General features: G+C 36.9%; 2 protein-coding genes across 13 annotated transcripts in view; both read right to left on the bottom strand.

The window, feature by feature from the left end:
• LOC104097448 (putative late blight resistance protein homolog R1B-16) overlaps window positions 1–27,032 on the bottom strand; it is a 65,446-nt gene that overhangs the window by 12,820 nt on the left and 25,594 nt on the right. Inside the window, exon 3 of one of the 2 annotated variants that reach the window (XR_011410704.1) lies at window positions 11,121–11,139. The exons of the other annotated variant lie outside the window; for it this stretch is intronic. The gene's annotated coding sequence lies outside the window, so the exon portion shown is untranslated. Of the gene's footprint in view, window positions 1–11,120; window positions 11,140–27,032 lie in introns of those variants that run through there. 2 annotated transcript variants of the gene reach the window in all.
• LOC104116744 (putative late blight resistance protein homolog R1B-16) overlaps window positions 5,910–27,032 on the bottom strand; it is a 47,096-nt gene continuing 25,973 nt past the window's right edge. For 4 of the 11 annotated variants that reach the window (XM_009627671.4, XM_009627667.4, XM_009627670.4 and 1 more), the window contains 5 exons: window positions 17,465–17,573; window positions 15,583–15,707; window positions 14,438–14,597; window positions 11,277–13,901; window positions 5,910–6,299 (listed from right to left, as the gene is read on the bottom strand). In XM_009627671.4, the coding sequence (XP_009625966.1) occupies window positions 6,289–6,299; window positions 11,277–13,887 (2,622 nt within the window). In that variant the 5' untranslated portion in view covers window positions 13,888–13,901; window positions 14,438–14,597; window positions 15,583–15,707; window positions 17,465–17,573 and the 3' untranslated portion in view covers window positions 5,910–6,288. Of the gene's footprint in view, window positions 6,300–11,276; window positions 13,902–14,437; window positions 14,598–15,582; window positions 15,708–16,347; window positions 16,453–17,464; window positions 17,574–27,032 lie in introns of all 11 variants that reach the window. The other 7 variants (XM_070182935.1, XM_018777848.3, XM_070182934.1 and 4 more) reach the window with 7 other exon arrangements.

The following is a 27,032-nucleotide window of genomic DNA, read 5'->3' on the forward strand; positions in this document are numbered from 1 at the left end:
CTAGGTAGAGTTACCGCCACAATGACTTGTTCTCGGCCATAGCCCCATTCCCCTTGATGATTTCTCAGCTACCTCTCTAGTTAGACCTTTTGTAAGTGGATCTGACACATTATCACTTGACTTTACGTAGTCAATCGTGATAATTCCTCTAGAGAGTAATTGCCTAACGATTTTATGTCTTCGTCGTATATGACGAGATTTACCGTTATACATAACGCTCCCAGCCCTTCCAATTGCCGCTTGACTATCACAATGTATGCATATTGGTGCCAACGGTTTGGGCCAAAATGGAATGTCTTCCAAGAAATTGCGGAGCTATTCAGCTTCTTCACCGGCTTTATCTAAGGCTATGAATTCAGCCTCCATTGTAGAGCGGACAATACATGTTTGTTTGGACGACTTCCAAGATACCACTCCTCCACCAATAGTGAATACATATCCACTCGTGGACTTAGAATCAGTTGAACCGATGATCCAATTTGCATCACAGTATCTCTGAATCACCGCAGGGAATTTACTGTAGTGCAAGTCAAAGTTCTGGGTATGTTCTAAATATCCCAAAATCTCATTTCATTGCCATCCAGTGAGATTGGCCTGATTAGGAGTAGGTACGCTTATCCCCTCGACCAAAGCTTGGGAATGAAGATATTTGACTTTATCTTGAGGGTGTATCAATATGTGTCTAGCCAAAGTTCCCGTCCCCCCCCCCCCCAAATATTTAAAAGCTAACTCCTTGCCACAAGTTTTACACTTAGCCTTATTTGTGAAATTAGTTGAATAACAAAAGGAGACAAGAGTGGGTTGCTCTAGTGGTGAGCACCCTCCACTTCCAACCAAGAGGTTATGAGTTCTAGTCACCCCGAGAGTAAGGTGGGGAGTTCTTGGACGGAAGAAGACGAGGGTCTATCGGAAACAACCTTTCTACTCCAGGGTAGGGGTAAGGTCTGCGTACACACTACCCTCCCCAGACCCCACTAGTGGGATTATATTGGGTTGTTGTTGTTGAATAAAAAATGGCAAACAAGAGATGTTTTCGTCCGTTTGGTATGTTGTCTAGAAAAAGTAGGGACATTAACAGAAGTATCAGACGGGGTATCATTTGGATTATCACTAGTTGGGTTAACTTCAGGAGCAGGACTGATGGGTGTATCGTCATCCGGTTGAGTTTCATCAAAATCTATTTCCTCCTCATCATTTTCATCAATAGTTGGATTAGAATAAAGATCATTCATTAATTCATGATCTAATTGTTCACCAGCTCCAACATTATGGCAAAATTGACTATCAGTAAATTGTAATAAACTATTATCGCTATCAAGAATAGAAGATGTAGGTTGGATATGGGGTTTGGGTCGGGGAGCCGGGGGCGGTGGAGGAGGAACAAATTGGCCACTAGATTCGCCACTCTTGGATTTCCCCTTATTTTTACCAAAAAGGTTTTTTAAGGAAGCGATCTTAATTAATCAAATAATAGAAAATAAATAAAACAAACAAAATTATAATATTAAAAATTATGAGTTGGAACGAGTTTACCGAATTGACGAACAACTTGTTAAAAATTGATTATCGTTGAAGACTTGAAGGCTTCAATTCACCAACTTCACAATTGTTTCCCAAATTATAACAATAAAGTAAACAATAGTAGCAATTATAGAAGAAAATTAGAGAGATTGATGATTTTGTGAGAAAAATAAAAGAATGAGGGGGTATTTATAGTTGAAAATAGGGGAAAAGTGTAATTATAAAACGTTTAGGGTTAAAGTAAAGTGGGGGGGGGGGAGGGGGTTAAATGGCTATTTTATAAATAGCCAACGACTCTTTTTTAAAGGCCAATGACCAGATTTTTCAAAGCCCAACGGGCAAGTTTTTTATTTTTTTGAATTTTGACCGTTGGGACCCGCCAAGGACCGGGACAACCCGGTCCTAAAGTGAAGAACCGGCCCAGAAGACCGGATCAGGTCCACGTACACAGTTCTAACCGGTTCAGGCCCGTTTAGACCCAAAATGACCGTTTGATCCGCAATCCCGGGCTAGTCCCGATCCTGGACCGGCCCACTTGCCACCCTTAGTCTTAAGGGCTACTCCCTCTTTTCAAAAAAGATCCTATAACTTTTAGATTTTAAAAATTAAACTTCTCAATTTTGAACATAAATTCAGATATTTAATTTTTAACTTATTTAAAGTAAAAGTTACATATTTGAAAACTACATAAAATTACTATAAGTTACAATAATTAAAAATTTAAAATATTTAAAAGATATATAAGAAAGTCGTGGTCAAAGAACAACTCATTTTCATTTGACTCTCGAATAAAACAAATATGAACTGAGGGAGTATCAATTTAACAACAATCAGTTTAATATTAATTCATGATTGAATTGCACATGGCCTTTTAAACTATGGCTTAGGAGATGATTTCTTAAATGGTCGTCCAAGTTAAAGAAACGACTCAATAAAGTGACTTTTGCTTGTTTTTATGCCAATAAACACTACTAAAAATTCTGCAAAAACCGACCAAGATCGACTGACCAACTTTGGTCGGTAAAAAAAACCGACCAAAGTTGATCGGTTTTTTTTTTTAACTTTTTTTTACGAAACCGACCAACTTTGGTCGGTTTTCTTTGGCGTAAAAATGCGGGAAACTATTTTTGAGTCCCGCAAAATTTATGTTTCAAGAAACCGACCAACTTTGGTCGGTTTTTTAATTAAAATAAATAAAAATTATTATTAATAAAACCGACCAAAATTGGTCGGTTAATTCGGCGGGTCATTTAAAAAAACCGACCAACTTTGGTCGGTAATTTTACTTTTTAATAAAACCGACCAACTTTAGTCGGTTATTTTCGTGCGAAAATACAATTAAAGAGTATAAATCAAATAAAAGACAATCTTAAAACAAAATGTACCAATGGTCTAGTGGTAGAATAGTATCCTGCCACAGTACAGACTCCGGTTCGATTCCCAGATGGTGAATTTTTTTATTACATAATTAAAAAACTGACCAATTTTGGTCGGTTTTTTTTGCAATATTTTTTTTTTTTAATTTAATTGACTGACCAAATTACCGACCAACTTTGGTCGGTCAATTAAATTCAAAAAAGAATTCCGACCAACTTTGGTCGGTATTCCTTTCCGACCACAAAAATACCGTCCACACGTAAATGGTCGCGTTTTGGTCGATTTTTGGTTATTACCGACCAACGTTGGTCGGTATTTTTGGTCGGTTTTTACCGGATTTCTAGTAGTGAAAATTACTTATCTTTTCTTCATTATCCCACATTAACATAAATCCTACCTGAAAAGTTATAGAAAATGACATAAATGGTCATCTAAATTTGATTTTTGAGGGTAAGTTAAAGTTGTTATATTAATAGAGCTTTGTTTATCAAAACTTAGCATTTTAGGTCTCCTGTTAAAAGTAAATAGAATCAACTAAGGGAATACACAGACAATCACAGTGTATGGCTCAGAGAAGCTTGCTTTGTCCCTGAAAGATGCTGGATTACACCCTCAGGCCAGCCTTTTTGTTGAGTTGAACTAACTCATGAGCATACGTGGAACTGAGATTTCAACCTTATGAGTTCTGAATTTTAGAACGACGATTTCGAGTGTTAGTGACTGGATTCTAAATTTAATATTTGTGCATAGTTAATGAATTCTAAACACTAAATATATTGTGTGAACAAAAATTATTGGGTTCGGCCGAACCCGTATTTCGACTTGTGCCTCCGCCATTGCTCATGAGAACAACATGCTGAATGATATATATAGTCTCTTGGAAGTTTTGTGGTAGTGATAAATAGCTTTTGCTGAAAAGTGTTTGTATGTGAGTCAGAATTGGCAATGAATTCAATTAGATGCACTTTGGTCTATGGAACTCATTATTTTCTCTCAATTTCTCTAGATATCTCTCTCTCTAAATATATATATATTTATAAAAGGGCAAGGAGTTGCACTTTTCTTTGGCCAAAGATTCTATTTATCTATTATCTCAATTTTTTTATTTTTTCCCTTTCCCTTTTTATTTATGTGATATTTTAAAGAAAACAAAAGTCACCTCATACTTCTAACTAAATATTAATCCTAAAAGTCACTATTACTTCAACCAATTTTAACAGGTGTTTCATTTCCCAAAGGGCTCTCAACTTCTCCTTTATAGTAAATATATAATACTCCTTCCGTCCATTTTTAGTTGTCAAGTATTCTAAAAATAAATTTTCATTTTTACTTGTCACTTTTCGATATCAAGGGAAAAATAATTTTTTTCGTGTTTTGCCCTTAGTATTAATTAATCATTCCAAATTATTTTTCAAATTCATTAAGACTATACACCAATTAATATGGGTATCATGGTAAATTATGCACTTTATATATTATTTCTTAAGGGTTGTGCAAAGTTAATCAGAGGCGGATCTAGGATTTAAATTCTATGGTAAAAATAGCACGGGCTAGCCATTTTTCGGACTGGTAATTCAAAAATAGCTACCATTTGCAAAGTCATTGAAAAATAGCCACAATTTTGCTGCAACACGGACCGGTCCAACATGATATACTGGAGATTGGTGCACATGTGTATGAACTTTCAGTATATTATGCTGGAACTCCAACACGCGAAAAGTTCCAGCATAATATACTGGAGGTTGGAGCACCTCTGTATGAACTTCCAGCATATTATGCTGGATCAGTATATTATACTGGAACTCCAGTATAATATGCTTTCCAGTATAATATTATACTGGAACTCCAGTATAATATGCTGGAGTTCTAGTATATTATGCTGGAATATTTTTCGGATTTTGAACAGTGTTTTCGTTCAAATTTATCTTTACATGAAAAGTGGCTAAATTTCGATTACTTTTGAAATTGTGGCTATTTTTCAATTACCACTTGTAAATCTGACTATTTTTGAATTTCTATCAATTCTATGGGTTCAACCTTTAGTGTTTTTAGCATTGAACCCATAGTATATTTAGAGTTATGAGTTCATATCTACTATTTTTTGTAAATTTGATAGATTGTTACACATAAATTTATGCTTTGCGTCAAAAGTACTAGGTTCAGTTGAACCCGACACTCGTTTGATGCATCCGCCCCTGAAGTTAATAGTGGACAAGTAAAAGTGAGTGTAGGCAGTAGTAAAAATAGCAATTAAGGAGCAAATTACACTAGTTTTCTCATAATGGTAATTGTCTGGCAATAAATTTGTGTAGAATTTACTCGATGAGAAAGGCATTCATTTTGGATTATGGAGAAGGCATCGTTGTAATTTGTTTCTAACGTGACACTTTTGATTGTTATAATATGTTTGGCACTCATTCTGTGTCATTTTCTATTAACTTGGAATGTTTCTCACATACTTCTTTTTTTAAAGAATTTTATTCAAGCTATAAAAGAAAAGATAAAAAGATGCTTAATTAGTAGATTAGTTTTTATTTAAAAAATGATAATATTTAATTATTTTAAATTTTTATAACCGAGTGAAGCGCAGGCTTAGTACACTAGTTAACAGATAATTGAATACCATGATATATCGTTTACTTAACAATTTCATTTGTAAGTGGCAGCGAAATGGTCGACCACTTAAATCTAGCAAGATGTATTTGAATTAAGCTCCTTTTTAACATAAGCTCCTTCAAATATTAGAAGGCTAGATTTGTCAGCAAGAATGTTAATGATTTATCCTGTTATCAACCTTCAGCTAGTTATTCCTGCGATACATTTCTCGACAGTTTTTTTATTTTCAACCTCCGACTATAATCCATACTCCCTCAATCGAATTGGCAATGTAAAAGACTTTGAAAAGACCAAGTATATATTTGCATAGGTGTAACTCAAGGCCTGCTTCCTACCTATGTTATGGACCACAGTTATATGATCATTTTTAAAATAGGAAAGACATCTGAAAGACATTGTCACAATATTCTTCAAATACTCATTCAAACAAGCTGAATTTCGCTATAAAATCCCAGGCATTATTACAGAGTCACATTAAAAATTCAATCTTGAGAAGTTTCGAGCAATAAATATCACCACGATTTTTGCTAGAAAAATGACATGAAAAATTTAAAGAAAAAGCAAGAAAGAGAACGCAGGAATAAGTAACACAACACTGGTCATATTTTGCTCTTGTTGGATGCCGTGGCAAGTTCACAAGAAAATGAAAATATCTATGTAAATCAGTCAGCTGTAACTTGGTACTAGCTGCTAATCCCTTAGCAATCTCTTTTAAGGAAACCAAAATACCTTCCTCACAAGTTCACTGCAAAACTCAAATTATGCATCTTCCTCTCAAACTTCATCTGCATATTCACAAATGTAATATGTTAAAAAGAAACTCCCAGCTGACTATAGAGTAAATGTTAAGTGAAAGTAGCGAGAAATTGTTAGAGTTCATAGCCCTTTTCTTTATAAGTAACACATATCCACACAGTTTATATGATTTACCATAAACTTATTTCAACCAAACAACAATTGTTAAAAACATCTCCAACTTATCATTGATGTGTGAGGTATTATATTTTCTTTTTTCTTTTCCCGCAACAATTCATGTGCCGCCTTTTCAAGATGTTAGTTTACAACTATGTATATAGTATAGTCTTGTCCCACATTGGAATAAGAGTAGTATGTCCTTGTATAATATAGCTATAAATAAGGACCTCTTGTATTGTATTATTCATTCAATGTCATATAACGTATTTTCTCACATGGTATCAGAGCAATTGTGAGAGATTTATCGTTGTGCATAAATTCCAGCGATTCCGGAAAGAGAAATTAGTCACCAAAAGTCTTTTTCCGGCGACTTTTTCAAGGCTGTTTGCGTCTGCTTTATCTCCGTCAGTGTTGTGTAAAATCTAACACTACCACAAGAGTAGTCACTGTCCGGCGACCAAACCCCAGTGGCAGCAGCCTCCTGACGCGCCTCCACGCGCCACTAGAAGCTCACGCGCGTGAGCTCACGCGCCGGCGCGTACGACCACTTTCGACCATTTTTTGAAAAACTTCCTTCAGAACAGTTGGGTCGCCTGGTAATTCCGATCCTACCCCTACTGTTTTCATTTCATTCCGACCACTTTGAGTTTTTTCCGGCTGCTGCAGTACTATTACGACAGCTACAGTAAGATTCCAGCTGCTACAATATTTTATTATCCTGTGTTTCCTTACTTTGTTTCCGTGGATTACAGTTGATTCTCTCTTATTTGGTAATAGTTTGCAACAATGTCTTTGAGATTTGATACTTTTGGGTCTAGAAACATGAGTTCTGGAAGCTCTAGTGTTATTATTACCTCGGAACCTTTAATGGGAGGTTCAAACAACTTAGCTTGGGCTTCATCTGTCGAGTTGTGGTGTAGAGGCCAAGGTGTTCAAGATTATCTAATCAAACAGTCTACAGAGGGAGATGAAAAGGCAATAGCACTTTGGACAAAAATTGATGCTCAATTATGTAGCATCTTGTGGCGAGCTATTGATTCCAAATTGATGCCCTTGTTTCGTCCATTCCAGACATGTTATTTGGTTTGGGTAAAGGCATACACCTTATACACTAATGACATATCTCGCTTCTATGATGTGATATTGCGGATGACAAACTTAAAGAAGCAGGAATTAGATATGTCTACTTACTTGGGTCAAGTACAGGCAGTCATGGAGGAATTTGAGAAGTTGATGCCAGTTTCTGCTAGTGTTGAAAAACAACAAGAGCAGCGATAGAAGACGTTTCTCGTTCTTACCCTCACTGGACTTCCTAATGATCTTGATTTAGTACGTGACCAGATTTTGGCTAGTCCGACTGTCCCGACAGTTGATGAATTATTCTCTCGATTACTCCGCCTTGCTGCAGCACCAAGTCACCCAGTGATCTCATTACAGATACTTGATTCCTCTGTTTTTGCATCCCAGACAGTGGATGATCGGGCATCTCAAACTATGGAGCATAGACGAGGAGGAGGTCGTTTTGAAAGATCTAGACCCAAGTGTTCTTATTGTCACAAACTTGGACACACTCGTGAAATGTGTTATTCCTTACATGGCCGTCCACCCAAAAATGCTTACTCCAGGTAACCAGGTATTTAATCCTTAACCCCTTACTATAACTCTATTGTAAGCCATTTGCAATAACTCTATTACAAAGCAACAAATCTTGACTAACTCTAGTCAAGAAACCAAACCAACAATGGTTGAAATCTGTCCTACAAAGACACTTCTTGAAAGTAAAATAGGATTATAAGTGAAGAACAAAATGACAAAGACTCAACAAACTTAAGGACCTAAGATATCTTCAATCTCTGGATCTAGTACTTAAGGTTGTAACAGCTTTGTTCTTGAGAGAGCCTTGAAGGTTGTGGCGGCTAGCACTTGAGTATCATGTTATATATATATATATATATATATATATATGAATGAACATGTGAGAAGAGATATGGTCTTTTAGAATATAATGAGCTCCTTCAGTATCGAGCAAGTAAGCATACATCTCCACAAGTAGCCTCAGTTGCTCAGACTGATACTTCTATTACTGGTAATTCTTTTGCTTGTGTTTCCCAGTCTAGCACTCTTGGCCCATGGGTCATGGACTTAGGCGCTTCTGATCACATCTTTGGTAATATATCACTTTTGTCAAATATTGTATATTCACAGTCTCTTCCCACTGTTACTTTAGCCAATGGATGTCAAACTAAGGCAAAAAGAGTTGGACAAGCTAATCTCTTGTCTTTTATCACCCTAGATTCCGTTCTTTATATCCCTCGTTGTCCCTTTAGTCTTGCATCTGTTAGTCGTTTGACTCGTGCCCTCTATTGTGGTATATATTTTATTGACGATTCTTTTATTATGCAGGACCGCAGTACGAGACAGGCAATTGGTATAGGACGTGAATCAGAAGGTCTTTACTACCTTAACTCACTCAGTCCTTCCACAACAAGTCTAGTTACAGATTCTCCAGATCTAATCCACAGACGTTTAAGACATCCGAGTTTATCCAAACTTCAGAACATGGTGACTAGTTTATCTAGTTTGTCTACATTAGATTGAGAGTCGTGTCATCCTGGGAAACATACCCGAGCCTCATTTTCGCGTAGTGTTGAGAGTCATGCAGAGTCTGCCTTCTCCTTAGTTCATTCTGATATATGGGGTCCTAGTAGAGTCCGTTCAACCTTGGGATTTTGTTATTTTATTAGTTTCATTGATGATTATTCAAGATGTACTTGACTTTTCTTAATGAAAGATCGTTTTTCTATATTCTAGAGTTTCTGTGCTGAAATCAAAAACCAATTTGGTGTTTCTATTCGCATTTTTCGCAGTGATAATGCCTTAGAATATTTATCTTCTCAATTTCAGCAATTTATGACTTCTCAAATAATTATTAATCAGACATCTTGTCCTTATACCCCTCAGCAAAATAGGGTTGCTGAGAGAAAGAATAGGCACCTTATTGAGACTGCTTGCACACGTCTAATTGAATCTCGTGTTCCGTTGCATTTTTGGGGCGATGCAGTTCTCACAATTTCTTATTTGATTAATCAGATGCCTTCATCTCCCATCAAGGATCAGATTCCGCATTCAGTATTGTTTCCCCAGTCACCCTTATACTTTCTTCCACCCCGTGTTTTTGGGAGCATGTGTTTTGTTCAACTTAGCCCCTGGGAAAGATAAGTTAGCTCCTCGTGCTCTCAAGTATGTCTTCCTTGGTTATTCTCGTATTCAGAAGGAATATCGTTGTTATTTTCCGAATCTTCGTAGGTACCTTATATCAGCTGACGTCACATGTTTTGAATCTAAACCTTTCTTTACTTCTGCTGACTACCATGATATATGTGAGGTCTTACCTATACCGACCTTTGAGGAGTTTACTATAGCTCCTTCTCCACCTTCGACCACAGAGGTTTCATCCATACCAACCGTCGGGGAGTCTATTGTTACTCCTCCTAGTTCCCCAGCTACGGGAACACCACTCTTGACTTATCATCGTCGTTCGTGCCCTACATCAGGCCCAACTGGTTTTCGTCCTGCACTTGACCCTGCTCCTACTGCGGACCCTGCTCCTAGTACACCGATTGCACTTCGGAAAGGTATACGAACCACACTTAACCCTAATCCTCATTATGTCGGTTTGAGTTATCATCGTCTGTCATCTCCCCATTATACTTTTATATTTTCTTTGTCCTCGGTTTCCATCCCTAAGTCTACAGGTGAAGCGTTGTCTCATCCAGGATGGCGACAGGCTATGAGTGACAAGATGTCTGCTTTACATACAAGTGGTACTTGGGAGCTTGTTCCTCTTCCCTCAGGTAAATCTACTGTTGGTTGTCGTTGGGTTTATGCAGTCAAAGTTGGTCCCGATGACCAGATTGATCGACTTAAGGCCCGTCTTGTTGCCAAAGGATATACTCAGATATTTGGGCTCGATTACAGTGATACCTTCTCTCCCGTGGCTAAAGTGGATTCAGTCCGTCTTTTTTAATCCATGACTGCAGTTCGTCATTGGCTCCTCTATTAGCTGGACATTAAGAATGTCTTTCTTCACTTTGATCTTGAGGATGAGGTTTATATGGAGCAACCACCTGGTTTTGTTGCTTAGGGGGAGTCTCGTGGCTTTGTATGTCTTGCGTCTGTCACTTTATGGTCTGAAGCAGTCTCCTCGAGCCTGGTTTGCTAAGTTCAGCACGGTTATCTAGGAGTTTGGCATGACTTATAGTGAAGCTGATCACTCTATGTTTTATCGGCACTCTGCTTCAAGTCTCTGTATTTATCTGGTAGTCTATGTTGATGATATTGTTATTACTGGCAATGATTATGATGGTATTACCAATCTGAAGCAGCATCTCTTCCAGCACTTCCAAACTAAGGATCCAAGCAGATTGAAGTACTTTCTAGCCTTCTAGGTATTGAGGTTGCCCAGTCTAGCTCAGGTATTGTTATTTCTCAAAGAAAATATGCTTTAGACATTCTTGAGGAGACATGGACTAAAGTAGTAATAATTGACAGAGACCACCCTTAGAAGAGTTTCATAGAACCATTTTCATAAATATAAATATTTGAGTACTTTATGCAATGATTTTTCTAAATCTTTTGACTGACCATGTATAATATCATAATTAAAAAGGCCCTACAACAAGCACATGCAACGGATGTAACAAACTCATACTCTTATTTAGTAGTTATGCAGAAGAATTCCTATTACATCAATAGGTCAATTCTTACCTAATGATTCAACACAGTTCATGATCAGAAGTCAAAATATTTAATGGATATTGAAAGTTCATCGTTGAAGATTTACTTACTTGAACCAAAGACATAAACTTTAAGCATGTTGTTTCCCAATTCCTCATGCTTTTCCTGGATCTGCTTGGCAAAAGTGACAAGAGGACGACGGCATTTATGTAATTCAATTAGCTGCAGTGTCACACTATCTGCAAATCCTTCTGGGATCTCTTTTAAGAGTTTGCATTCTCTGATGCAGACACGCTCAAGGCATTGGAAATAATCATCGGTGGCTGTCCAATATCTAAGATACAGATCCTCAAGGAGTAAACACTTCAATTTAGGGAACCCCATCTCTGTTATTTCCCACTCATTGCCTGAGCAGGCAAGATTTTTCAATTCAAGCACCTCGAGATTGGGCAACTTGCTAAAAATGTTCATGCAATTCCACGGGAGACAAGTACGGCTAAGTGTCAATTTCTTGAGATTTGGTGGGAAAGAACCTGAACTTGGATTGATTAAACACGGCAGCCGGTTGGAAATAAAACCAGGCGGAACTGTAACCATTAGTGCCTCGAGCTCTTTTAAATATTTAAGATTATTATGCCATCCCATCTCGCTCTGAAATTCCTCTGCTTTACCAGCAATTTCCAAGTTCTTTACTTTCTTAATCGCTTCAAATATTTCTTTTGTGCAACAAGAAGGTATCAACCCAGAAACAGATTGTATGTTTTCCAAAACCAAGTTCTTCACCTCATTTTCTGATACCGTCTGAGGAGTGTCCAAATGCATACACCAACAATGGAGATGCCTTAACTGAAATAATTTCCAAATTCCATTTGGTAAGGAGTACATTTCCCATGAACTAGTGTATATTGGATGTGGACGAACAATGAGAGTTTGTAAATTCAGAAGTTTAGAAATTGGTAATTTTCCAGACCTCCTAATCATCAATGCCAAATACCTTAAAAGAACTAGGTCTAGTACAGCTACGGGGAAATCGAGAATCTTCTTTTTCTCCAAGTCCAATACCCTAAGAAGTTTGAAATGACAGCTTTCAACATTAAGGATTGTTCTAGAATTGACAGAAAAGGAGCGTAATTTGCTATAAGCAAGATCAGGGAATCGACGGTGAAAATATAAGCCCCATGATTGTTGTGACACCCACCTGCAGCCTTCAGGAATCACCCCTAAAGGTCCATCAATATCGGTATTCACAATATACAGAAGATTCTGGCTGTCGGCTTCTTTCAAGCAGAAATCATGAACAAGATCATGAATCATACAAGTCATGATTTTACCATCCATACTTCTCTTGCTAACAATAACTAGACTTTTATCAATAAGATCATTTAAATGACTAGCGGCCACTTCTTCCAATCCCTCCATACCCCTTACCTTTAGGAGCGCTTCCGCAATCCATAATCTAATCAACTTTTCCATAGAAATTTCACTAGCTTTTGGAAAAAGTCCAAAATACAGAAAGCAACCTTTCAGATAAGAAGGAAGATGATTGTAGCTTAAAGCAAGCACTCCTGAGCATTGTTGATAAGCATCAACTTCTGCTAATGAGCTCACACTTTCAGCTACTTTTGTCCACTCGTCCAGTGTCCTCTTGCTGGAGAGAACCTTGGCAACCACAGCAATCATAAGTGGTAAACCATTGCAGTTTTTGGCAACCTCCTTTCCCACATCCTCAAATTCAATCGCAAAACCTTTTTCTATAAACGCATTTTGGTAAAACAAATTCCAACTGTCCTCTTGGTCAAGTAAATGCATCCTGAAAGGATCCTTCGGAGAGCTAGCATATTGAGCAACCTCAACGTCTCGAGTAGTCAACAGTACCCGACTTCTTTTACCATCGTCTGGAAGACACAGGCTAATCTCATCCCAAGCGTTTTTGCTCCATATGTCATCCACAACAATCAAATACCTTCGACCCATTAAATTTTGTTTCAAGCAAACGGCTAAATCTGAATCGCTTTTCTTATCAAGGTCTTCTTCCTTCCCAATATTAGCATCTACTAGGAGGCCTAAAAGCATCTTTCTATAACTATAGTCCTCAGACACGGTAATCCATCCACGGATGTCAAAGAAGCTCAAAATTGAGGGATGAGAAAACAGCTTTTTGGCAAAAGTTGACTTACCGATGCCGCCCATACCAGTAACAGAGATGACTTCCAGTTCAGGTGAGCCACTCGTGAGTCGACTCAGCATGTTTGCTTGTTCAATGTTGTACCCCACCATATCATTCTCAAGGGTTAAAGCATGCAATCGCGGTGAACTTGAATCACCAAGTGCGGAATTTCCAGCTTGCGAAGTGTTATTCTGACTGTCCTTGATGAGCTCTTCCTTGAGGGAATCAACATTTTCAATACCTCGTTGTAAGATCTCAGAAAGACTCTCGAGGGCTTCCTTTTGATGGAGTACGTCATGTTGTTCGTCCATTACCACCTTCATCTGTGATTCAACTTCATCTTCTGCTTCATTTGCTATGTGTCTGACTTTTGCGTGCAAATTCTTCATTTGTTCACCATCAAAATTGTCAAGAAGTTCTTTCAGAGAATCAACCTTCTCGTAGAGTAAATTCAAACTTTCCACATGAGTGTCCAATAGATCTAAGTTTGATTGCAAAAGCTGAAGCTGTTGTATTGTTCCCATTAGAGAAGTTAATGCAACATAAGCAGCCATCTCTCTCTATACTTCTGCAGTAAAGGACCTCCAGATTAGCAAATGGATCAATTTGGACTAGGTAGACACTAAAAATGACAGATATGGTAAACAATAACATTGAATTATTGTATCGCATGCAATAAAAGTGGTCATTGTTTTAACAATTGACTGTTTCACATAGTCTCGTTGGTGAGCTTACTAGGATTCTTATAGTTTTGTCAGAAACTTATATGATAGTAGCGAATTTTTAAAACTCTAGAGCTTTCAAGAAATACTAGCAACAAAACAAAAGAAAATGACTTTATGATAGAAAATATTTTCTTAAACAAAGATCTATTTCATACCAAACAAACTGTACATAAACTTTAATTGCTCATTTTTTAAACACAACTAGCATTGCACTCAAGAACAACACAGAAAGTTTAGTATGATCCTTCAAATCCTGTAATTAACTAACATGCGATGATAAAATATAATGATCACGACACATATCAAACTCCATATGCAGCAATCCAAAAGAGTGAAGCATAAATAGAATGATATGAAAATTGTAAAATAAGAGAAGCACCTTAATTAAAGCAGAGATCTCTGGCTTATGGCTAGTTCTCCCCCTCGACTGTCAACCACGTGAAGGAACTTTGGATTGAACTGTGTATTGGTCGATATCTCTCTCTTGGAAGCTCTTGAATGTGGTAAATTTGTTTCCCTCACTAATGTTGTGAAAGCTTCTTTATAAGAGAGAGTTAATTGAGGTGAAACAATAACAACAACAAATATTATAATTATAATAGTAGTTGTAATTACATTATCTTCTCTCTATTTTATATTGTTATTGTTATTATTATTTGTTGAAATTATTTGAGCATTTTAACATAAAAAATATTCCATGACTCATGTTAGCTGGCTTATAAGTTGAGGTTAACCACAATTAAGGAACAACATTTAGATTTAAAATATTATTTCTTAATTAATGCCTCTAACATGGATGAGTCATGGAATATTTTTATTTGCATATGGTTTTCTTAATATTGGGTTAACTAGAACGGATCTAGAGCACAACTTATGGGTTCACGAGAATGCAATAGCTTTTGCACAGTCCGTGTATTTTCATTAAGAAATTTACTAAATATATACAAATATTTGACTGTTATCTCAATTACTTATTGTATATTAACTTGAGATTGTTGTACCAACCCATAAAACTTCAAATCCTGGATGATTGTGACGGGAAGCAATTAGACAGTCAAAAGTCAACTTAACTCTCAACTTGCAGCATTAATTAAGGGATAACACTTAACAATGATTCTGCACATGTATTTTTAATTCTAGTTTTGCCAGTTCAACCAACAAGATAAGTCTAAACAAATATAAGCATTAATCAAGGAGCAACACTTGAATGAGAAGTCAGATTTTAACATAAAACTTTTCCCTGTCTGGTTCAGCTAAAGTCAACTGGTGAGCTAAGTCTTAACAACTATTATTAGCTAATTGTAGCATTAATTAAGGAATAATAATTGAATTATAATTCATGATTTAAGTGCATATGGTCATGGTTTAGCTAGTCTTTCTCTTTTCAGGAAAAAACAAAACATTAACCTCCTAGCTAGGAGAGAACTCCATTCAACATAGCAGCTGTAATTACAGATTTACCATACTTCAGTACTAACAAAAGCTAATATTTTGCTCTAATGAATCTAAAGGAAGAAGTTGTACCAAATCTTTGTTAATCATTAGCTGCTAACAAAGAAGGATAGTCAATGCTTCCATATGTTGTTGTAATTCCACGAGCACCCATTCTTCACCAAGAAATCAACTGTCACATTTGCTTCTCTGAAAAACTGAACAAATATAAATTACAGCAAAAATATAAGCTCTCTTATCTGCTAAACCGCTATTTTAATTCTCCAAGACGTAGTTACAGAATCCTCAATTTCATTACACAAGAACATTTCAATAATCTGTTTAAAACAACTCGAGATCATATATAGATTCGAGTATCATTCTAGTAATATGTTGAAATGTGAACAATATAAACTTGTTTCCATTTGTTTACATTAGTTCATGAACTAGAATATTAATTTAGTACATGTATTAGAGTATGAACACATTGATGTACTTTGGAAGATATAATGTCTAGTAGTATCATCCATGTACCTTGAAAGATGTGAGCTGTGGACTTAGTTATTATGTTTACATGTAGTGTAGGCTAGATACATGAAAGACTTATCCTATAAATAGCCATGTATTACTAGCCATTTGGAGGAAGTCAAGTTGAATAGAAATCATCCTTTTCTCCACTTTCTTCTTGAGAAAATGCTAAGTATGAATATAAGATCCCACCCATTATTGCAAAGCACATAAAAAATTTGATCTTGAGAAGCTTTGAGCAAAACATATCCACACAATTCTTGCTAGAGAAATGACATGAAAATTTTAAAGAACAAACAAGAACACAAGCATATAGCAGGAATACGTTACATCTTCCTCACAAGTCTACAGTAAAACTCATTTGCGAATCTTCATCTACATGTTCCTTGAATCTCTCTCTACATTCTTCTCTAGGCCATGCTTTCTGAATGTAATCTTTTTAAAAAAAAATAAGAAATCCTCCAAGATGACTATCGAGTAAACGTAAAGTGAAAACAGCGAGAAATTAGAGTTCATAGCCCTTTTCGCTCTAAGCAACTCATATCCACATAGCTTATATGATTCAACAAATCTAATTTCAACCAAACGACAATTGTTCAAAAACGATGTCCTCCTACTTATCATAGAGTTGGAGGTATTTTTCTTTTCTTTGCAAAAGTTCGCGTGCCACCTTTTCAGGAGGTTAAAGTATTAATTTTGTTGATGTTGTGGGGAAGCCCTGGTATACAAGTAATAGACAATAATACATAATGACATGATTCTCTAAGCAAGGCACCTTTCAAAAAGGTTTCTGTCACCAAATCTCCCTATAATTTGAATTCAGGCCTCTTTCTCCCTTTGTAGAACTGATACCTACACAATGTACACTGAAACATGCAGTCTAAAGAATCGAACAAATTAAAGGAGGAATCAATTCCCAGTTAGAGTAAACCTATTATTTATAGTTCATTTTTACATGTTGTCTAATCAATAAACAGTGATTTCGTTTTCCTATTATATCAGGAAGAATAAGCAAGTAATAGCAGGAACAAACTACCATGATTCCCCCTCCCTCAAAATTTTGCAGCAGGGAACTAAAGAAATCTACAGCAATGACGAACACTAGGAAAGAGCTCATAAAAAATGAATTTATGACTGGATTGACAGAGCAGCAATGACCAAATTACTGCATTGGGCCTAACTCCCAAAAGCAAAACTCAGAATACGGATATAGGCAAGCTGTAGAAGGATAGATGACCTCAACTTGTCACAGAAAATAAACACAATAAAATATGGCTCCGTAACTGCATTTACAGAGACCATGCCTAAAAGGATTTTCAGACAACCAACATGTATTGAATGCCGGACATAACAGTATAAAATTAGAAATATCAAATAACCACTAGAATTTTCTTGATCAAAAAACAATTAACCACTAGAATGTAGGGAGAAGTGAAATGCGACTTACCAGCAAAGTTTGGATTGAATTTATATCAACATAGTTTCCAGTCTGATTCACTCGGAGGGTCGCAGTCGCTCCAAAGCAGCAGGGTAGTCAGGCAAGGGTGATAGTTTGGCTGGAACAAATGAAGTTGTTGCGTTCAGTAAATGTAATGGGTGTAATGTTTGGGATCAATCAAATGTCCCTCTATGGTTTGGCTTTAAATGCAAATAGAGAAAACATTGGTGACCGAACTGCAAAAATAATTCCAACGGCAAATTTTGCTAACAAAACATTGTTCTTCTTCTCAGACACATAAGCAATTGTAAAAAGCTTTTGGAAGAGAGCATAATAAAAATGCATTATCTCATTCCTATTTAAGTGGAAGGAGCAAAAATAAATTTTATCACATTAAAAGAACAAAACCTTTTGACCAAAGTATTTGATTGATTTTGGGTGATTCCTATTTGTTGGCCCAAGTGAAGGTTAATTTTGAAGATTGACAAAGAAGCTCATGCATGAACCAGGTTCATCCCCTGTGTGCATAGACACAGACATATTTGAGCATGTGGGATGCACGTGAAGGAGGTAAGCTTAACTTGGTCTAATTAATATCTCCTGATCGAAAAGGGTTACATAACTGATAAGAAGAAAGACTCCTTAATCAAAGAGAACATTATCCAAGATAAGGGAGGAGTTAGAGAGGTTGAGATCAACTAGAACTCTTCCACCAAGGAAGAGTAGCATTAGAACTCTAGTTGTTTTCTACTCTACTAACTCTATAAATCGCAGGAAGTTCTCATTTTACAGGTAACGCACAAAAGCAGAAGTTAAACGTGAATTGAGAGTAAAATAACAAGGTATTTTGCAAGCAGTTCGTGTGTGATTCAAGTGTGCGAACTTGAAGCTACATGAACCAGATAGAAGAATCAGTTCCAAGTGTCTATCTTTTATTCTAGTTCAATTGTAGTAGGTGTTTTCATATTGTTAGAGTTAACTTGAATTTGTCGCAATAGTTAGAGGTTGTGTGCCACAACAGGATTAGAGTTAATCCTAGGTTTTCAAAAGTATTTTGTAAATGCAGTTTTTGGCTCAGTGATTTAGTAAGAGTTTTGGGAAAATACTATTGGGAAGTAGGTCGTGTTTTTTTTTTCACCTTTTGAGCCAGATGTTTTTCACGTAAAAATCTGTGTGTTCTTTAATTTCTGCATTTATTATTCCGCAACAGTAGTATAAGGAACAAATAGAAAAATCAGGCCCTTCTATAATCTGTGCACGCCAAAAATTGGACACCACACAAATCACCCCTATCTTGTGTAGTATTGAAGTTAAAACATCAATTGGTATCAAAGCGGGTTATCCTTGAAGAGGCTAACACCTTAGGAGAAGATCAAGATGAGTGCATCACCTGCAAACTGGGAAGGGCAATCCACTACTAGGCCACCACTCTTCAACGACCGGTATTACTCTTGGTGGAAAAACAGGATGAGAGATCACATCATAGGAAAAAACTATGAGCTATGGGACATTGTCACAGACGGTCCACTGGCTACCATGAAGATAAATGCCGAAGGAGAAGGGGTGCCAAAAACAAGAGCTGACTGCACTGCTGACGACTTGAGGAAATGAGAGAAGAATGCTAAAGCTAAGAAATGACTTGTTTGTGGACTCGGTCCAGATGAGTACAGTAGAATCCAAAGTTGTATCACTGCTAAGGAAATCTGGGACACTTTGCAAGTGGCTCATGAAGAAACACCTCAGGTGAAAAGGTCCAGAGGAACACTACTATAGTCTCAATATGAGAATTTCACTATGAAGGAAGGGGAAACCATCAAAGAGATGTATACAAGGTTCACCACACTAACAAATGAACTTAAGTCTCTTGAAAGGGTTATTCTTGAAGAAGACAAAGTTGAGAAGATTTTGACAAGGGTTCTGTCAGTCTCATGGGAGAGCAAAATCACTGCTATTCAAGAATCAAAGAACATTGCCACTCTTAATTTGGATGAGCTAATTGGAAATCTCACTGCTTATAAACTTAGAAGGCAAACCATGAAGATGGATGTATTCAAAAAGGAAAGGAGCCTGACACGCAAAATCACTGAAGGTTCTGATCTAGAGGAAGATGAAATGGCTACGATCACAAAGGACTTCAAGAAGTACCTAATGAGAGGAAATGGCTCTTCAAGAAGTGGAGGCTACATCAAACCAAGGGTTCATGAAAAACAAACCAATGAGGGCTGCTACAAGTGTGGGAAGACTGATTATCACATCAAAAACTGCCCCTCAATGGGAAATTGAATGGAAGAAGGAAAGAGTTGAACGAATAAACAGAAAGAAGGAACAGGTTCATCCCAAGAAGAACAAAGGATTAACAAAGGCTATGGTTGTTGTTTGGGGAGAAGGCTCACATGAGGACTCAAATGATGAAGATGGAGATGAACAAGCACTTATTGCAATTAGAGAATCCGATTAGCAATCTGAAGTAAGTATAATCCATCTAAAAGACAAGATTAAGTTTTTGTCTAAAGAAAGGCTATCTGAGTTACTTCTAGATTTCATTGATGAATCTGAGGATATAAACAATGAAAAGAAACATCTGTCTAAGATATGTGTGATTTTAAAAGCAAAGTGTAAGAACTTGGAACTTAGAGTTAGTGAGACTGTAAGTGAAAATACTGCACTAAAGAACCAGGTTCATGCATTTGAATCAAATGTCCTAGAACTTAGATCTGAAAACCTAAAACTGAAATTAGGAACAAGTAAGAAGACAACTGATTACACACAACTCACTGTAGCAGAAAATGTAGGTAAACTAAAAGATGAGTTGTATAAGAAGGATGAGCAGGTAAGAACTTTGACAAAGGATCAAGGCAAGGTCAAGCATGAACTAAACAGGTCCTCCGATGCACTGTCATGGCTACATGAACATCATAGTAGCAATAGAAGAGGAATTGGCTTTGGGAATCTGCCACCTAAATGGGATCCCAAAAGCAAATATCTCACACTTCCTGAGAACAAAAATTTGCACACATTGTGGTAAGACTGTTCACTATAAAAGTGAATGCACTGCAAAAGAAAAAGCTAGTCAAAAGAATAAAAAGTTTGTTCAAGGGAAAGATAGGTTGTCAGGTTGGGCTAAAAAGAATTTGATTAATCCTTTTGCCTATAGAAAGGGACCCAAACTAGTTTGGGTTACTAAGACTAACCCCTGATTTTCTTTTGCAGGTCCAAGTGAAGGGGAGCAGACAAATATGGTACATGGATAGTGGCTGCTCAAAGCACATGACAGGAAGCAAGAATCAGTTCCTTTCACTTGAGGACCTCAAAGGAGGTAATGTCTCCTTTGGAAATGGGAAGAAAGGTGAGATCATTGGGGTTGGTAAGGTAGGTAAGACTGACTCTCACTCGATTGAGAATGTCTATTTGATAGACGACCTAAAATAGAGTCTAATTAGTATATCACAATTGTGTGATAGAGGTAACTTGGTAGCATTCACCTCAACTAAATTCTTTGTGATTAATCTTACCACTGACAAGATTGTTTTGCAGGGAAAAGGAATGAACAATATATATATTGTAGATCTGTCCTCACTGTCAGAAAATGAACTCACTTGCTTAAGTATGTTGGGCAATGATCCCCTCATTTGGCACAAGAGACTTGGACATGCAAGTCTGAGTCAACTCAAAAAATTAGTCTCCAAGGACTTGGTGATAGGACTGCCTAATACCAAGTTCAAGAAAGACAAAGTTTGTGAGGCTTGTGCAAGGGGAAGCACGTAAGATCCTCCTTTAAATGCAAGAAAGTGGTAAGTAGCACCAGAACGATGGAACTGGTCCATATAGATCTTTGTGGTCCAATGAGAACATTAAGCAGATGTGGTAAAAGATACGTGATGGTGCTTGTTGATGATTATTCTAGGTTTACTTGGACATTGTTTTTAACATCTAAAGATGAAGCATTTGACATGTTAACTTCTTTGTTTAGAAAAACTAAGAAACAACTAGGTAATCAACTTGCATCAATTAGGTCTGATCATGGCATTGAATTTGAAAATGCTAAATTTGCTGAATTTTGTGATGAGCATGGCATAGATCATAATTTTTCTTCTCCTAGGACTCCAAAAAAAAAAATGGAGTAGTTGAAAGAAAGAATAGGACACTTGAAGATATGGCTAGGACTATGCTTCTTTCTAGTAAACTGCCTCATAGCTTCTGGGCAGAAAATGTAAATACTGCATGCTACATCATAAATAAGTGCATAACTAGACCTAGTGTTGAGAAGACTCCCTATGAGTTACTTAAAGAGAGAAAACCAAATATATCTCATCTTAGGGCATTCGGATGCAAGTGCTTTGTGCACAACAATGGTAAAGACTCCCTAGGAAAGTTTGATCCCAAAAGTGATGAGGGAGTATTCTTGGGATATTCTTCACATAGTAAAGCTTATAAGGCCTATAACAAAAGAACTATGTGTGTTGAAGAAAGTATTCATGTGGTTTTTGATGAAACTAACATTCTTTCTGAGAGACAGGAACATGATGATGCATCAATTGGGCTGGTGAGAAACTCAAATGAAACGACAGCCCAGACTGAAGCTGCACTAGAGGAAGGAACAAGTGATGGAACAGGTTCTTCTACCTAGGGCAACATGACAGGGGAAATAGAACAAAGAGGAAATGATTCTCAAACCTCAAAGGAACCTGTCCATGAATCTATTCCACAACAAAGCATTGAAGGAACATCAAAGGGAAACCAGTTGGTAGTAAAATCTTACAAGTATCAAAGTTCTCATCCCATTGAGAACATAATCACTGATCCAACCTCTGGAATAAAAACCAGATCTTCATTAAAAAATCTTTGTGCTTTTGATGCCTTCTTATCTCTTATTGAACCTAAAAGTGTTGTTGAAGCTTTGCAGGATGTAAACTGGGTAAATGCAATGCAGGATGAACTCAACCAATTTGAAAGGAGTCAAGTTTGGCATCTGGTACCAAGACCCTTGGACATATCAGTAATTGGCACAAAATGGGTTTTCAGATTCAAGCTTGATGAGGATGGAATAGTTACAAGGAACAAGGCAAGATTGGTGGCTCAAGGATATAGCCAAGAGGAGGGCATAAACTATGATGAAACCTTTGATCCAGTTGCAAGGTTGGGAGCAATAAGATTCCTCACAGCCTTTGCTGCTTACATGGAATTCACCCTTCACCAGATGGATGTCAAGAGTGCCTTCTTCAATGGCTATCTAAAGGAAGAAGTGTTTGTCAAGCAACCTCCGGGGTTTGAAAGCAAGAAGAGTCCTGATCATATGTACAAACTTGACAAAGCACTTTATGGGCTCAAGCAGGCGCCAAGAGCATGGTATGAAAGATTATCAAAGTTTTTGCTTGAGCATGACTACAAGAGAGGTAAAATTGACAATACTTTGTTCTTGAAAGAAAAAGGTAAAGATCTCTTAGTAGTTCAGATATATGTTGATGATATAATCTTTGGAGCAACTACTGATAAGTTAAGTAAAGAATTCGCTAAACTAATGGGGAGTGAATTTGAAATGAGCATGATGGGTGAGCTTAATTTCTTTTTAGGCTTACAAATTAAACAAAATTCAAATGGAACTATGATCCATCAACAGAAGTATGTAAAAGAGTTGCTTAAAAGGTTTAAAATGGAAGATTCCAAAGAAATTGACACTCTTATTGCAATAACTACAAAGTTGGATATAGATGAACCTGGTTCATTTGTTGATCAGAAGTTGTATAGGGGAATGATTGGCTCATTGTTGTATCTCACTGCTAGTAGACCTGATATTATTTTCAGTGTAGGCCTTTGTGTAAGATTTCAGGCAAATCCAAAGGAGTCTCACTTGACTGCTGTCAAGAGAATTTTGAGATATCTAAAAGGCACCACTGATCTCTGTCTTTGGTATCCAAAAGGTAGTAATTGCAATCTTGCGGGATATGCTGATGCTAATTATGCAGGTTATCTTGTGGATAGAAAGAGCATCTCACGTATGTCACACTTTCTTGGCTCATGTCTTGTGTCTTGGGCCACTAAAAATCAAAATTCAGTGGCCTTATCTACTGCTGAAGCTGAGTATGTTGCTGCTACCTCATGTTGTGCTCAATTGTTGCTGATGAAACAATAATTAATGGAATTTGGAATTGATGTTGGTTGTATCCCCATTTTTTGTGATAACACTACTGCTATTAGTATGACCAAGAACCCGGTTCATCGCAAGAGAACTAAGCACATAGATGTTGGACATCACTTTTTGAGGGATAACTATGAAAAATGGTTGATCACTGTGGAATCTTGTGCTACTGACAAGCAAATAGTTGACATCTTCACAAAAGCCCTAAGTAGAGATCACTTTGAAAGGAACATGTTAGAATTAGGGACGATTAAGATCACCTAAAAGGACCAGTTCAAAATTCACAACGGAAAAAAATTGAAAAAAAAATTGTTTTTGGTTAGAAAATCTGAAAATGTGTGTATAATTAGATTAATTTTTGCTCAGACTCATACTTTCAATAGTATACTCTTGTGCCATGTGTTAAAATGACTCATTAATCTCTAATGATATTTTCTCTATTTTGGCAAATTTAGACTTACACAAGAGAATTATCAGTGAAGAACCTGGTTCATTAAGATAACACAGTATGTTTTCTACACTCTCCATAATTTGAAATAATAATATTTGGATCATGAGCAGAGTCATACTTAATTCCAATCTCCTTTTGGACTTATCCGTTACAAATGAACCAGTTCCGTTCAAAAGAGTCCCAACCGAATTGAACTACCTAGATTCTAGGGATACACTCCAAAGTTTTTTCAAAACTGAAATTCAGTTTAATTAGACTTCCACACCCACTATCATCCCTTCCACCACCCCAACCTCTAAGAAAAGAGTAAAGATTCTTGCTCGCAAGGTTGTTGCGGGGAGAAAACAAATCAAGAAAATAAATGAAAAATTGAAAGCGGGTAAGGAAGAAGACCCCAGAAATCTGATGAATCATTCAAAATTGCTACTGAGGGGGAAGAAACTGTTTCTTCTGAAATTGAACAGGTACAAATTTGGAGAATAGGTTTGTACTAGTATGGTCTATAGCAGGTGTTGAAACTACAGAGTCTGGAGGAATTGGTGGTAAAAATGAAAAAGAAAAAGAAAAAGAGAGCAAGGGTGTTCGAAGTGCTGTGAGGGGAAAGGGTAAAAGAGTGGTTGATTCTTCACCCACTCCTGTCAGTTTAACCAAAGACACAGGTGGAATAGTTGTTTGGAGAAAAATGTGCTGGAGTAGAAGAGAGTGTAAATAAAACAGGGGGAAGTGGGTCTGGCGAAGCCGCTGAAGGGCTAGTTCAACTTGGGAAAAATATAGATGAACCTGTTTCATCTGAACAGGAAACCTTCGCAGACATACTGAAGATAGTGACTGAAAGTTATAATCCAAAGAAGAAAGGGAGGTTGGTACAAGCAAGGATCATTTTGGGGCAAATACGCTGCCTGCTTGTGACTATGAAGTTCATGTCACTCCTAAAGAACCTGGTTCATCTAAGAAGGTACTAGTGAATAGCAAGGTGCGAGCCTTGGTGCAAGAAAGTGGGGCTAGGGATGTTGAGATTGAGAGGCTGAAGAAGAGGTTGGCAGAGGTGAAGACTGAGAGAGAGATGCTCTCAGAACTGAGCTAGCAAGAGAAAAGGAGAAGAATGATGGTATTCTTCAGGATATGCTGAAACTCCTCCAAGACAAAAACCAAGCACCCAGTTCCAAGCCTTAAACTCCTAGCCCAGTGTAGAATAGAACTTTCAGTGACCCAGTTTGGGATGTTTCTTGTTTCCTCATGTTTTCAGTATTTTTGTTTCTTTTTGTGGATTGTGGAAGAATCATATCGTCTATCAATGAAATTTGTTGGTTTTTGTTCTAATTGACTGTCTATATTTCTTTGATAGTTTGAATTCTTAGCTTGATTGTTGATGATTAATCCATGAATGTATTTGAAGTAGCCCCAGTGGCCATGAGTAAGTTTTAAAATCTGGGATTTACACATTTTTTATGCAACTTTTCGATGATGCCAAAAGGGGGAAAATATTATGCTTTGAACATTGATGTTTATAATCTAACGAACATGGTCCTTGATGATAAGTGAAAATGTTCTAACATTGTGTTGATGTTGGGGTAAGTTGAAATAGGGCCTAAGCTTATGGAAACACAGAGTTTGTCATCATAAAAAAAAGGGAATTTGTTGGCCCAAGTGAGTGTTAGTTTTGAAGATTGACAAAGGAAGCTCAGGCATGAACCAGGTCCATCCCTTTTGTGCATAGACACGGGCAGATTTGAGCATGTGGGATGCACGTGAAGGAGATAAGCTTAACTTGGTCTAATTAATATATGTTGATCGAAAAGAGTTGCATAATTGATAAGGAGAAGGACTCCTTAATCAAAGAGAAGACTATCCAAGATAAGGGAGGAGTTAGAGGTTGAGATAAACTAGAACTCTTCCACCAAGGAAGAGTAGCATTAGAACTCTAGTTGTTTTCTACTCTACTAACTCTATAAATCGCAGGAAGTTCTCATTCTACAGGTAACGCACAAAAGCAGAAGTTAAACATGAATTGAGAGCAAAATAGCAAGGCATTTTGCAAGCAGTTCGTGTGTGATTTAAGTGTGCGAACCTGAAGCTACATGAACCAGATAGAAGAACCAATTCGAAAGGTCTATCTTTCATTCTAGTTCAATTGTAGTAGGTGTTTTCATATTGTACCTTTCAGCTTTATCTAGAGGCAATTATAATAGGTACTGAGAGTATTCAAGTTAGAGTTAACTTGAAGTTGTCGCAACAGTTAGAGGTTGTGTGCCACAACGGGATTAGATTTAATCCTAGGTTTACAAAAGTATTTTGTAAATGGAGTTTTTGACTCAGTGATTTAGTGAAGAGTTTTGGAAAAATTATACTGGGAAGTAGGTCGTGTTTTTTTTTTCACCTTTTGAGCCAGGTGTTTTTCACGTAAGAATCTGTGTGTTTTTTAATTTCTGCATTTATTATTCCGCAACAGTAGTATACGGAACACATAGAAGAACCAGGTCTTTCTATAATATGTGCACGCGAAAAATTGGACACCACACAAATCACCCCCTCTTGTGTAGTATTGAAGTTAAAACATCACTATTGTTGGGAAGACATTAGGCCTTTGAAAAATTACTTCACTATTGTTTCTTCTTTACACAAGTAGATCTGAACTTTACTAGTGACTGTTTAGCTAAGTTTGCACTTTCTTTGTTTCTGATATTATCTGACTTGCTTCAATATTTTATTTGGTAAGTGAACGAGGCCTTTAAAGATGTAAGTAAATGTATCAACTTATCTGTCCAATGAATTTCATTCTTACAAATATATAAATACATAAATGAGTTTTTTTTTTTTTTTGATAAGGTATAAAATACATAAATGAGTTAAATGCAAATATTAGGTACTTTGTGTTATAATCTTTATGAACCCTTTCACTGAACCTAGTAATACTAGCATAATAACTGCCCTACAACAATCACATCCAACAAAGGTAACAAAATCTCATCACGCTCATACAATATTCTTAG

This window comes from Nicotiana tomentosiformis, chromosome 8 (assembly GCF_000390325.3).
Source record: "Nicotiana tomentosiformis chromosome 8, ASM39032v3, whole genome shotgun sequence".
NCBI classification, from domain to species: Eukaryota; Viridiplantae; Streptophyta; class Magnoliopsida; order Solanales; family Solanaceae; genus Nicotiana; species Nicotiana tomentosiformis.